At 36.3% G+C, this 12,979-nt stretch overlaps 1 protein-coding gene across 1 annotated transcript; it reads left to right on the forward strand.

Moving 5' to 3' along the window:
- The first annotated feature begins 5,120 nt into the window (after positions 1 to 5,120).
- Positions 5,121 to 12,211, forward strand: LOC104216608 (uncharacterized). Its single transcript, XM_009766702.2, has 4 exons — positions 5,121 to 5,454; positions 5,574 to 5,749; positions 9,120 to 9,321; positions 11,695 to 12,211. The coding sequence occupies exons 1-4, from the start codon at positions 5,376 to 5,378 to the stop codon at positions 11,925 to 11,927; spliced, it is 690 nt and encodes a 229-aa protein (XP_009765004.1). The 5' UTR covers positions 5,121 to 5,375; the 3' UTR covers positions 11,928 to 12,211.
- Positions 12,212 to 12,979: the final 768 nt, after the last annotated feature.

The raw sequence follows: 12,979 nt of genomic DNA on the forward strand, positions 1-12,979 counted from the left end.
CTCGCATGTTTCCATTGTCTACTAGATATATGCCTATAAGGGTTTGGCATTATTCAGATACTATGCACGCAAAGGTTTAAAATCGGCAATTATGTTTACAAGGGTCTAAAATCAGTAATCCTAGATACCATGTTCATAGGAGTAAAAATCAGCGATAGTGGATACTGTCATCTGCAGAAACTGAAACTAGTCTAATTTAAAATTCGTCTATTCTGAAACTTTTTTTAATAATCTGATTCCCTTATTTTAATGAGGTTTAGCAAGCATGCCTATAGGTTTTCAAACAATTCGCTTTGAGTTATCAATGTTTCACCACCTTCTGAATTAAGTAGATATTATGCCAATAGGACCCCGTCTAAATACTTAGGCAAGCTTTAGAGTAATGACTGTAAAATTGAGCCTGCCTTTGTTAATTGTTACAACCAGCAAGCAGGCCTGATTCAGACTTCTTATCTGAGTTATGTAATAAACAAATCTGCTTCCATAATAAAACTCCCCTCGTCTTTAGTATTTTAATCAGACCTAAAAAGTATGTGCAAGTCATGCTAGTTGTGTGCTTTTGTTCAAGGAGGTATATTTGAGCCTTTATCTGTTTATATGCTTCCCCAACATGTAGTATGTGTTTTTTGTATGTCGCCTTAGATTTTTATCCTTTGAAACCAATCAGCCTAATATCCCACCCTTTAGGACTAGTAGTCCTAAGTGCCTCCGGGACTGATAGGAATGGGACGGGTAATAGCTTGCAGTAGTAATTGAGACTAATCCGCACTTTAATACCTTAACGAGGTGGAAAGGGTAGATATGGATATGATGACCGGTGATCTAATGCCACGTGTAACCCCTATTTTGAGGAGTAATTACCGGTTATTGCATTGACGTGATCCATATTAAATATAAACCTAGGATCCCCTTTACTTTTATTTGCAAACTCATTTTTTAACTCTTCTTTTAATTGTTCTTTCTTTTTTTATGTTTTTAAATCCCCTAATATTTGAGCCCGTACTTGTATATTTGCTAAATTCACAATAACTGTCTAGCCGGGAACCATACTAGTGAATCCTGAGGGGTGCCTAACACCTTCCCCTTGGGATAACTTCAACCCTTACCCTATCTCTGGTTATTCAAATGACTTAGATTTGAACCCCATTGGTGTCCTAATGCACCTTAAACCATTAGGTGGCGACTCTTCAAAAATGCAAAACCCAGTTCCTGAAAGGAACGAGTTGTCCCATACCAAATGTCATAAACCCGATTTCGTGAGAAAAAGGGGGCACGACAAATGTCACAGCTCCTTAGTCTATAATAAGAGAAATGATACTATCGTTATTGTTTCAGCGTCGTAACTAGTATATATCAACCACAACCTATCTTACAATGAAACAGACAGTTCCTCCCCATCTTATATGACTTCCCACAAGTTAAAACAATCACCAAATAGCCTAACAATGGCAACTATAACCAACAATAGCAACAACAACAATATAATCCAATATGATCTTCTCCTATTATCTTCACAATCATATTGAGCGGCAAACTCGTTTTTACTAATAACAAAATAAAATTGAATCCAAATCTTAATCTATAAATTAGTTTACAACCTTCAGAACATCATACTTATATGTATTATATGATTCCTAGTTCAAAACATCCACAAAATGCCTTCCAAAACAGCCTCACACACCTAACACCTTAGCTTTTATCGTCAATCACTTGTTTTTCATGTTTTATTCTTTAATCAACTTAATTAATACCTAGAAAAGCTTAACTACGGCAGCCACAACATTATAAAATTATTTCTCATAATTTTCAGTCACCACAAACCATATATTTAGCCACAAAATAGTCCAACCAAAAAGATAACCATATCTCATGTTCTTTCAAGTCCTATCTTGTGAGTTTTCACACAAGTAACACAACCAACACAAGATTATCCTTGGGAACAACCAAGAAGATGTTATACATACCTTGGACAACAGCTAAACTTGAAACCCATCTCAACTTAGCTCACAATAGTCCTCAATCACACCACAATATCATAGAAGCATTCTCTTATAATCTTTAACACTTATGATGATGATTTGAGTTGATTTCTCTTAAGTTTGGTTTTTGGGATCTTGAGATATGTTATAGAAGGTTTTGGAGAGCTTTTGGACTAATTTTGGGTGAGAAATGACCCGAAATGAGTCTCAAACATCTTTTTAAAAAAGTAAGGTCGGTGGTCGTCTCAAGTGGGTTCCAACTGAGTTGCTTGCGTAGTCTTGCAAAAATGCGAATATATCTGTACTCCGACGTCGTATAGATGAATAATTTAATGCGTTGAAAATTAGACTAAAAAATCTTCAATTTTGTGGGTGGATAACCCCGTAAATCCAAGTACATTGAGAGAAAATATCATTGACATTTGACCTAAATTTCATTAAAATTTATGAACGTAACTTGTGACGACTTTCGTCGACTTTTGTTTCACAACTCGCTTGACTTCAAGACTTATGATACAGATATTATATGATTCAAATACCTTAAAACACGACCTCCTTAGTATATTAAGCACCTCTATTTTTACCCGAAAATATGAATTACAACATCCTTGATTCGTTTTGCTTCTAACTTCTAATAATTGTTAGCTGCTCTTATATACCCTTGTATTATTTAAGAACAATATGATTAAATTCTTATTATCTTAAAGATAATCTCTTCTCGGATTTACGTCAACTAACTTACAGCATGATCTAACGTACACGAATATGGGTTGTAACACCAGAGGGGCTCGGACGAGTTTCGGACACGTAACTGAGTGTTTGATAGAGTTAGAATCTGTTGGTTTTTGTGAAGAAGCTTCAGGTCTCGTAATTGTGAGAAATGAGCTGTAATTGTGAAGTTTATCTCGGGTTTGTTGGGCTCGCATTTGCGAACTCAGTGTTCGCATTTGCGATGGAGGACTGGGTAAGCTTGGTTCGCATTTGCGATCATCCTGATCGCTTTTGTGATGTGTCACTGGTTCACAATTGCGAACAATATGTCGTATTTGTGACTGTAGAAAAGGTGTGAGGATCTTCGCTCTTGCAAACCCAGGCCGCAATTACGACACCTGCGACTAGACAAAAGCCGGGGGACGTGATTTTTAACCTCATTTTTATATTTTGGAACCCTAGGCTCGGTATGAGGCAATTTTGAAGAGGGAATATCATCTACAAACTTTGGGTGACTAATTTTAATCCATCTCTAATCATACTCCATCAATTTATCTTAGATTTTAACATCAAAATCATGTGAATCAAAGTAAAAATTTGTGAAATCTTGTCAAGTTTTTGAAAAATTAGAAATTAAGTTTCAAGAGTCGATTTGGACTCGATTGTTGAAACTAATCACATATATAAACTCGTGGGGTCAAGGGTAGTCGTAATCTACCATTAGACCCGGGTTTTTATCGGACGGCCCCAGTTTGACTTTTGTTGACTTTTGTTGACTTTTTGAGAAAAGTGTAAAGATCTTTGCTTTATCTATTGTAATTGATTACCCTAGAATTGTTTGATGATATTAAGTCGATTTTGGTTAGATTCGATTGGTTTGGAAGCGAATTTTAGAGAAAAGGCCCCAGTTGGGCTTTGATTTTATTGCGGAGCGAGGTAAGTATTGGGTCTAACCTTGATTTGAAGGAATTAGGAACCCTTAAGCTATATGTTATGTGAATTACGTGTATAACGGCATATATGCAAGGTAATGAGTGTATATACGCCGTCAAAATAATTATTTCAATGCCTTCTCGTATTTCACGAATTATCTCATCTCATGTCTTAACTGTTATATGCTTTAATTGCTTTTTATGCTGTAATTTGTTACTTGTCATTAATTATTCTTGTATTGAATTGTTTGTCCCTTCCATAATTCTGTGATTAATTTCTACTTGCCTTAATTGTCTTACTTGCACACCTTAATTGTCACGTCTTGAATTGTCTTGTTGCTTTTGTATTATTTGTAGCAATCCTTTGATTAGTACGTGGTTCCTTTATCGCTTTGCTTTCATATCCTTTGATTGTAGAGATTTTTGTAAATTGAGCTATTGGATTGATTACGTTTATTGAAATTATTTATGGATCGGGTTTCGCACTGCAATGGTTGTGATGTGGTGGGATAATGGAGGATTACGACATTTATTCTAATGATATGGTGGGATCGGGTTGCGCACCGCAACTGTTGTGTATGCAATACTTGATATTGATAAATGATAATATGGTATAATAAGGGAGGATTATGACATTGATTATGATGATATGATGGGATCGAGTTGAGTGCCGCTATAGATTGTATACGTGATTTCAGATATTGCTAAATGATACTATGGTGAAATAAGGGAGGATTGTGTGTGTACGGTGGGATCGGGTTGCGCGCCGCAACGGATTTTTTGTGTTGTACTCGTTATTGTTATTGTTTAGTTTTCAGCATTTTTATATGAAGTTACGAGGTCTGTTATTCTAGGTTCTTTGGTTGTAAGGTTGACTTCATTTTCATAAATTAACTGCTTTACTTTTATTCATGTCTTCATTCCGTGTTATTATTATTATTACTGCGTACAAGTTATTGTAAGTGGCCTGCTTTGGCCTCGTCACTACTTCGTCGAGGTTAAGCTCGGCACTTACAAAGTACATGTGGTCGTTTGTACTCATACTACAGTCCCCATTTTTTGTGCAAATTTCGGAATGGGTCCTAGCGACATTCAGTAGATTTGCTTGGATCGAGTTCTTGACGGAGACTTGAGGTACAACTGCACAGAGTTAGCAGCCCTGAAGTCCCCTTCAACATCACCTTAGTTGTTTATTTCGATTCAGACAGTTATGTCTTTATTTAAATTATTATTTGTAGTACTTTAGGCGCTCGTGTATCCGTAACACCAGTTTTGGGATTGTATTTGAATATCGCCATTTATTAGTTTATTTACTGTATTTCAGTTTATTCAACTTATTAGTTTTTATTTAATTTGAATTGTTAAAAGTGGTTAATAATTATATCTAATGTTGGCTTGACTAGCACTGAAATGTTAGACGACATAACTATTGTGAAAATTTCGGATGGTGACACAAATACTTAGATAAAGATAAATATTGCTCCATAAGCAACATTAGGAGTTAGGACTAAGATAAGCATTAGATTGATTAAGCTCGCCAAATTAGCTCTTACCAGGTCTTCAAACAGAAGCTCCGCTCCGCTCAGGAAACAAATAGCGCCAACTGCTAGCCTATTCGCATTCCGCAAGCGAAGAACTTTCCAGAAGCCTCCAACATCCCCGCGTTTCTCCATCGCCGTCTTCGATCAACGAGACCCGCATATTACGCAAATTCCTTGCACAAAAAGCAAGCAAAATCAAAATATTTACAGCGATGCGTCGTCGCTTAAAGCCTAGGGTTCCTCCTCTCCTTTTGCTCTTCTATAGTTCCATTCTTCTCAGCTCGCTTCCAGGTAATTTTCACGAAAAACTCGGAAAGTAGCTGATTTCTGAATAAATGAATCGATTTTATGATTATACTGAACTAATTGATGGCTAAATGAAGAAACCTTATGTTTTTGTTTTGCTTCAGGATTGATTGCAGCTGCGATTGTTACTCTAGATTCGATCGAAATATATAACACTCATGAATTGTTAGGATCGACACCGGAAGTTTATTTTGAGTGTAAAGGTGAAAATAGAACAAATTTGCCTGATGTGAAGAAGAAACATGAGCTGTATACCTTTAAGGGCGAAGAGTCTTGGCAGGTATATAACTACTGTATACTTTGTCGGTATCTGAAATTAGTTACAGCATTTCTCAGTTGAAAAAGTTATGCAGTTGCCTTGTAAATTTTGCTTTGTTTGGAAAAATATTAAATTTTTACTTCATTAACGGGAAGCCATCTGTGAAACTATTGACTTTTTTCATGTTTAGTCAATCAACTAACTACACCTCAATCTCGAATTTTGGCAATTTTTAAGCTGACCGTTAGAGGCGGATCCATGATTTGAACGGCATATTTGGGATTTTCTGAACCCACAATTCATTTGAATTTCTGGGTCCAGAACATATCATTTGTACATATCTAGTGTGTTGAGTCTCCCACATTGGATAGGGATAGAGGACTTGGTCTCCTTGTATGGCTTAGGTAATCCTCACCACATGGGCTAGCTTCTAGGGTTGAGGCCCAATGTTCATTTCTTTATCATGTTATCAGAGCCGGACTGATCCAATTCTTTGATTCATCGATGTGGGCCCCCATAATATATTGTCCATGCCCCAGTTGGTAGGCCTGGGTGTGCGGGGGTGTTATTCTCTTACATTGGATAGGAATAGGGGGCTTGGTTTCCTTATATGGCTTGGGCAATCTTGACCTCGTGAACTAGGTTTTGGGGTTGAGTTAAGCCCAAGGTTCATTTCTTTATCATAGTGTGTTTTTAACGCATATATATAGGGTCTAAGACGAAACCAATGAGTTCAATTAAACTGTTACACTGTAGATCCACTTCTGTTGATCGTTAACCTATAACAACCTTCTCTTTTGTTTGGACTTGAGATCGGCTATGCTTTGCACACTGGGAGTTAAGCTGACTTTGCTATTATACCAAAATAGAATTATAAAACACATTAGAGAATAATAAAGCCAACTTTGTTATTCTACTGAGTTCGTGCACGGAATCCAATGCACGAACTCCTGTAAGCTCCTTTCATACCCTCTATCGACCAAGGAAGGTGCTACTGATCCCTGAATCGAGGGACGACGCGCTTTCAATCTCCTACAGCTCCCTACCAAGCCCTTCCACTGCATGAACTACCCTTAAAGTAAATGATTTCTTAAGTACTCTTGCGAAATTGTTGGTTTATCATATTTCCATCTATCTTATTCTCTTGTAGTTAGTTTTTGTATAATTTCAAAGAGAAGTGGAATATAATCAGATGTATCTTTTCAAACTTATTTCCTTTATGTAACAATGCCATTTGCCAATTACTACAATTTGCTCCTGCTTAAATTCATTTTGAGAACAGGAATAGCTAAAACAAGAAATTTTCTAACTATCTATAAAATGTGCTCTAGCAAAATCCTCTTTTTTCTTCCTTCAGGTCAACTCTGTCAATCAGAACTGAGCAAGTCAAGTTCTATTTAGATGTACAGTTTCAGGAAAAAAAGTTCATCAATGTCTACCTAGAAGGTTAAATTATTTTAGTAGTAATTGCCCCTTTTAGTTGAGGTTACCTCCAGAGATATTTTCTTCAAGACTCTGTAATTGCGCCTTTATGTAACAATGCCATTTGCCAATTACTACAATTTGCTCCTGCTTAAATTCATTTTGAGAACAGGAAAAGCTAAAACAAGAAATTTTCTAACTATCTATAAAATGTGCTCTAGCAAAATCCTCTTTTTTCTTCCTTCAGGTCAACTCTGTCAATCAGAACTGAGCAAGTCAAGTTCTATTTAGATGTACAGTTTCAGGAAAAAAAGTTCATCAATGTCTACCTAGAAGGTTAAATTATTTTAGTAGTAATTGCCCCTTTTAGTTGAGGTTACCTCCAGAGATATTTTCTTCAAGACTCTGTAATTGCGCCTTTATGTAACAATGCCATTTGCCAATTACTACAATTTGCTCCTGCTTAAATTCATTTTGAGAACAGGAAAAGCTAAAACAAGAAATTTTCTAACTATCTATAAAATGTGCTCTAGCAAAATCCTCTTTTTTCTTCCTTCAGGTCAACTCTGTCAATCAGAACTGAGCAAGTCAAGTTCTATTTAGATGTACAGTTTCAGAAAAAAAAGTTCATCAATGTCTACCTAGAAGGTTAAATTATTTTAGTAGTAAGTGCCCCTTTTAGTTGAGGTTACCTCCAGAGATATTTTCTTCAAGACTCTGTATCAGCTAATCTGGAAGGATTATTAGTCTCTTACCCCTCATTGAGGAGGAAAAGGTCTGTCGTAAAGCAGCTTGTAGACCTCGTCTCTACAGAAAGTCATTCTTCTTCAGCTGAGATGTCTTAGTATTCCACCTCTCAGTTGATTGTAGTCATTTCTTCTTACAAAGTGCTTGATAACATTGGTTTAGTTGGGCTGATGTGGTTATGGGGAGTTCACTTGTTTGGTTCTCTTTACCTTTGTTTTTCTCCTTCAAGGAGTAGAAGTTGGGATTAGGCTTAAAAGTTTTCCGTTGTCACATTATGGAAGTATTTCCAAGAATCTTAAGCTAAAGTTAATGGTGGAAGGGAAATAAGAGAGAGCAGGGGATGAGATGTTGGCATTGCATGATGGGAAGCATATCGAGGGCATTTGCAGGCCTGGAAAGATAAGTGCTAATTGACAGGGGACAGTTGTTGGGAGATGAGTTGCCTGGGAGCTGCACTGGTGGGCGGTGGCAATGGTATTGGTAGGTGAAGTTGGGAGATGGTAAAGAGGGGTTTCTGGAGGTGGAATTTCTTGGTTTTAACCTAGGCATAGGCGCATAGCTGTGCATGAAGGCAATAACCATTACCTACTCTACCATAATAATAAATGGATAAACTTTCAATTGTGTACATATATCTACCAAAAGATTTCTTGGAATGATATGACATTGCTAGTGCGTGGATGAATACGGAAGAGAACATTACAAAGTGGAACCGTCTCCCCTCCCCTCTCCCCCACCCCACCCCAAAATGAATAATAATTGTAATAAAAAAAGTAAAAGGAAAGGAAACTAAACAGTTGACCATCTAAAGCTTGTTTTGACAAGAAAGAGAACTTGCAACCAGGATGCAGAGCAGTGTATACCATCTTTCTTTTCATAATTTCCTTCCAAGTCTTACTCCATGATACATAGGAGTACTCATAGTAAAGTCGGACACTCCTCAGTAAGTTACAAGCCTACCTCATATGTGTGGCTGTCCGGCAGAAGAGACTCCTATCCTTAACTAACGATGGTGTTTTGTTTGCTTTTGTGCATCAATGGAAGAATTTAAAATTGTCTTCCATTTTAGACTATTACTGTCGTAACTTGGAAGGTTTCTGAAGCAGCTTGCAAGCTTGTCTATGTCTGTTCTTTTAGAAGTTTACAAGTTTGCTGATCTTATGTGCTTGGCATAAGTCATCTTCTTTCGGAAGCTGATGATGTTGCATTTTTATGTTTTTAGCCTCTGACAGAACTCGAAGAAAAAAAGTGCAAACGATGCGGGATATATGAGAAAGACTCATTTATAAAGCCTGATGATGTATTTGATGAGTGGGAGTTCTGTGCCTCTGATTTTACTAGAACTGATGGGAAGTATATTCATTTCAAGGAGAAAGAGTTCAATGCCACATTCTTGTGTCCAGACTGTGTCCCTCTTGAAGGTGGTGAGTATTCTATCTTCTGCTGTCTCCTCTTCTCCTCGGTTAATGCGGTGCATTTCGTGTAACAACAATTGACTTGAGGCTATTTGACATTTTACTGCACATAAACTCATACATGCTCTAAGAAAAAAACCCCCTCATAAATGCTCTAACACATAGTTCCAATATCAAGTATCTACGGAAATTCATTTATGTTCTCTAAGATCTCTCCTTGCTGATCAACATAAGCATCTAATAAAATGTACCCCAATCTCTGCCCCCAAGGCTTTGATTTATTGCAAGGATGCAACTAGTTGTGGCAAAATAGTTAAAAGAAAACAGTTATCCACCTATATTATCCATTAAAAAGTGGGTTAGATAATGAACTTTTTAAAAACGGGTCAAATATGGATAAGAACCATATTATCCACTTAGAAAATGGATAACCAATGGGTTCAACTTTTCATTTATATAAAGCCTCAAATTGGAGGTTCCTCAAGTTTGGGAGAGTAGAAATTCTCCCAAAAGTGATCATATTTCGGAAGTCGTGGATAATATGGATATCCATATTATCCACCGGTTAACCCGTTTTTTATCCGTATTAAATATGGGTCGGGGCGAATAATTTATTCGGTTTGCATTACACGTTTTGATCCGCCCATATCCGACCCGACCCGCCAGTTTGTCACCCCTAGATGCAACGTAGGATGTGTGGAAAGACGCATCTCTAGTTCAAACCCTGCCACTGACAAGAGGACTTGTATTTTAGTAGGAGCACGATAGAGGGGCTTTCTATACAATCCGAGTTTTCAAACATGTGGATCAATTGGAGTTGGCCATAACTAGGGGTGTCAATGGATATTTGAAAACCGATTAAACCGACCGAACCGAACCGATTTTTAGGTTTCTTTTAAAGAAACCGTAGGTTTTTATATAAATCTATAACCGTACCTATAATTAGGATATGTTTTTTATTTTATAAAAATAAACCGAAAAAATACCGAACCATACCGAATAAATTTTACAAGTGAAAAATATATTTATATAGTAAACTTAAAACTAATAAAGCATTAAATTTTTCATTGGGCCTTGGAATTATAAAAACTGATACAAGTTAACAAGTAATTAAACTCAAAATACTAGTTCCTAAAACCTATTATCCTACTTATACTTAAACTAAGTTATTTCAAGTATCTTTATTAGCAAGATATAAAGTATTCCAGCGATTATGAGTAGCAAACTATAATGTATTGAATATGTTTCCCTCCATATAATTTAGATTTATCTTTTTTAATATTTAATATAAACTTTATTCTTGAGTCCCAGCTTGGTTAATATCTTTCCACTCGTGTGATTTATATTTTCTTTGCTTTTACTTGGTTTCTTTTACGTTGCTGTCGAATAGTTGATGTATCTATACTCTAGTCATCTCTCATGTTTTTTAATTTATCACCTTTTAAACAATAAAAATATCTAGAGAGTTTTGCTAAGTCCTATAAAAGAACGCATGTTATTGCATTCTACTTTTACTGGTGAATTTTACATGGCATTTAAAAAAATACCGAAAATTAACCGAACTTTACCGATATCGAAGTGAAACCGACATGATTGGGACGGTTTCGAAAAGTCTAATTTTGGTTATGCATAATAGAATAACCGAAGAATTGGTATGGTACAAATTTTATAAAATAACCGGCCGAACCGAACCATTGACACCCCTAGCCATAACTCACAGTGGAATTGTCGATTAACAACCACCAACCCCCCAAGAAAAAATAGTACCCCAAACTTTCGGAAGATCTGTAGTGCTTCTCGGAAAGAAAGCAAATAATAAGAAAAAAAGGCTTTGGTGGGTAAATCTTTGAGTTTCAGTGTGATGTAGGATTTGGGCTCCTCTAATTGGCGCTGCAATTAAAAAACGTGAGTACCACCCTACCTTAACTAAGGGGCATCGACACAGACGTTAATGAAAATGTTTGGCATTTTTCCTAGTTCTATAATTGAATTATTTGCTTCTTAAAAGAACCTGAATAAAAGGAAAGTTGCACTTCCCTTGCAGACTATTATGATGACGAGTTGTATTTCCGGCGATCTTTGTTCTGAATGACATTTCATTATGTCCCCCCTGATATCCCTTTTGCACTGAATCCTTGGTTAATCTTTAAAACTAAGTTTATTATATGACCTATTGTGACATTGTTGGTGAGATAATCCAATTTAACGCAGCATTAAATTCACAAGTTATGATATCATTCTTATTTGTGCAACAAAATTCTTGTATTTATAGTATCTGGTCTATTCTTCCCACATGGATGCTTGCCCCTTTGTTAGGATGCTCTATAATTTGTTCTCTATATTTGGTTACTTATGGTGTGTCATTGCATGGTTCCTCTGTAGCTTCAAATCACTCAGCTGGCTCGCAAACGAAGGGAAAGGGAATGCACTGGGTTCTAGTGCTGCTTATCTGTGTGGTAGTGTCAACTTTTGTAGTTCTTGGAGCAGTGACTGCCTACAAATATTGGCAAAAGAGAAAAAAGCAACAAGATCAAGCTCGATTCTTGAAGCTGTTTGAGGATGGCGATGACATAGAGGATGATTTGGGCATTGGACCACTTAGTCATGTCATTTAGGGAGAAAAAGAAGTGCATCCTCTTCTCATGGTATACGTGAAACACTTGCACATGTTTTTTGTTTTCAAATTTTTCTTGGAAGGAACTATCGAGACAGTTGTATAGTGTAACTTAACAGAGTGTGAGAGGAAGAGAGAGAGAGAGAGAGATTGTGTAAAGTCATCGTACTGCAAGAGAAATGTTGAACTGGTCCTTGATCCTGAAAAAGAAAGATATTTTGCTTCAAGATGTTGGACAGCCAAGGGTCGTTTAAAGTGAAATGAAATAGTGTAATTGCCTGTGGACTTTGGCTTGGTCTTAATTGGCAGGTAAAGTGTAAGTATTGTGGATTTGCTGCTGTAAATATTATAGTGGATCCATTCAATTTAATTGTCCTATTTATCCCTTATAAATGTGATGAAAATCACCAAATAAAAAGTTATACATTTTCTTAAATTCAAAAAGTTTTGAGAAAAAGAAATAAGCAAAATAGAAAAGGGAGATTACAAGAGATCAAGTAATATCAATATGCATTCTGGCTAGTAGGACTGCACATACGTACTTATAGAGCCACGTAATCTTAATACCCAAAATAAGTAAATAGATAAACCAAGTTTCAACTGAATGGGTGATGTCTCATCTTTTGACTACAGACTGTAGAGTTATAGCCTATAGGGATGCTTAGGTTCAGAGTAGATGAACACCCATACCTAAAGTAATCAAAATCCAAAATAATAAGAAAAGGATTTAGGTATTGCTTAAAAAAATGAAAAATTATTATAAGAATCCATTCCTATCAAGTGAAAATAATGGCAAATAGAAAGTTGATTTCGTAAAGAAGTGAAGGCGTGTGCAGTAGAGATTAGGAATTTTTTGGTCACCACATTATCCACTTGGAAAGTGAAATTCAATAAAAATTAGAAAAATTAGAGCCATTTGCAACCAATACACACAAAAGAAGTAGCAGTAGCTTCTATATTAGTAACACGCAATAAGTAGCAAAGTCCAAACCTTAACGTCATCTTTTATATTTTTTGACATTCAATACATCCAAACCTATTGGCCTTAGTGCT

This window comes from Nicotiana sylvestris, chromosome 7 (assembly GCF_000393655.2).
Source record: "Nicotiana sylvestris chromosome 7, ASM39365v2, whole genome shotgun sequence".
Classification (NCBI taxonomy): domain Eukaryota; kingdom Viridiplantae; phylum Streptophyta; class Magnoliopsida; order Solanales; family Solanaceae; genus Nicotiana; species Nicotiana sylvestris.

Coding starts and splice junctions, on each gene's coding strand:
- LOC104216608 (XM_009766702.2), top strand. CDS start 5,376: ATGCGTCGTCGCTTAAAGCCTAGGGTTCCTCCTCTCCTTTTGCTCTTC. Junction 5,455..5,573: donor TCTTCTCAGCTCGCTTCCAG/GTAATTTTCACG, acceptor GTTTTGCTTCAG/GATTGATTGCAGCTGCGATT. Junction 9,322..11,694: donor CTGTGTCCCTCTTGAAGGTG/GTGAGTATTCTA, acceptor GTTCCTCTGTAG/CTTCAAATCACTCAGCTGGC.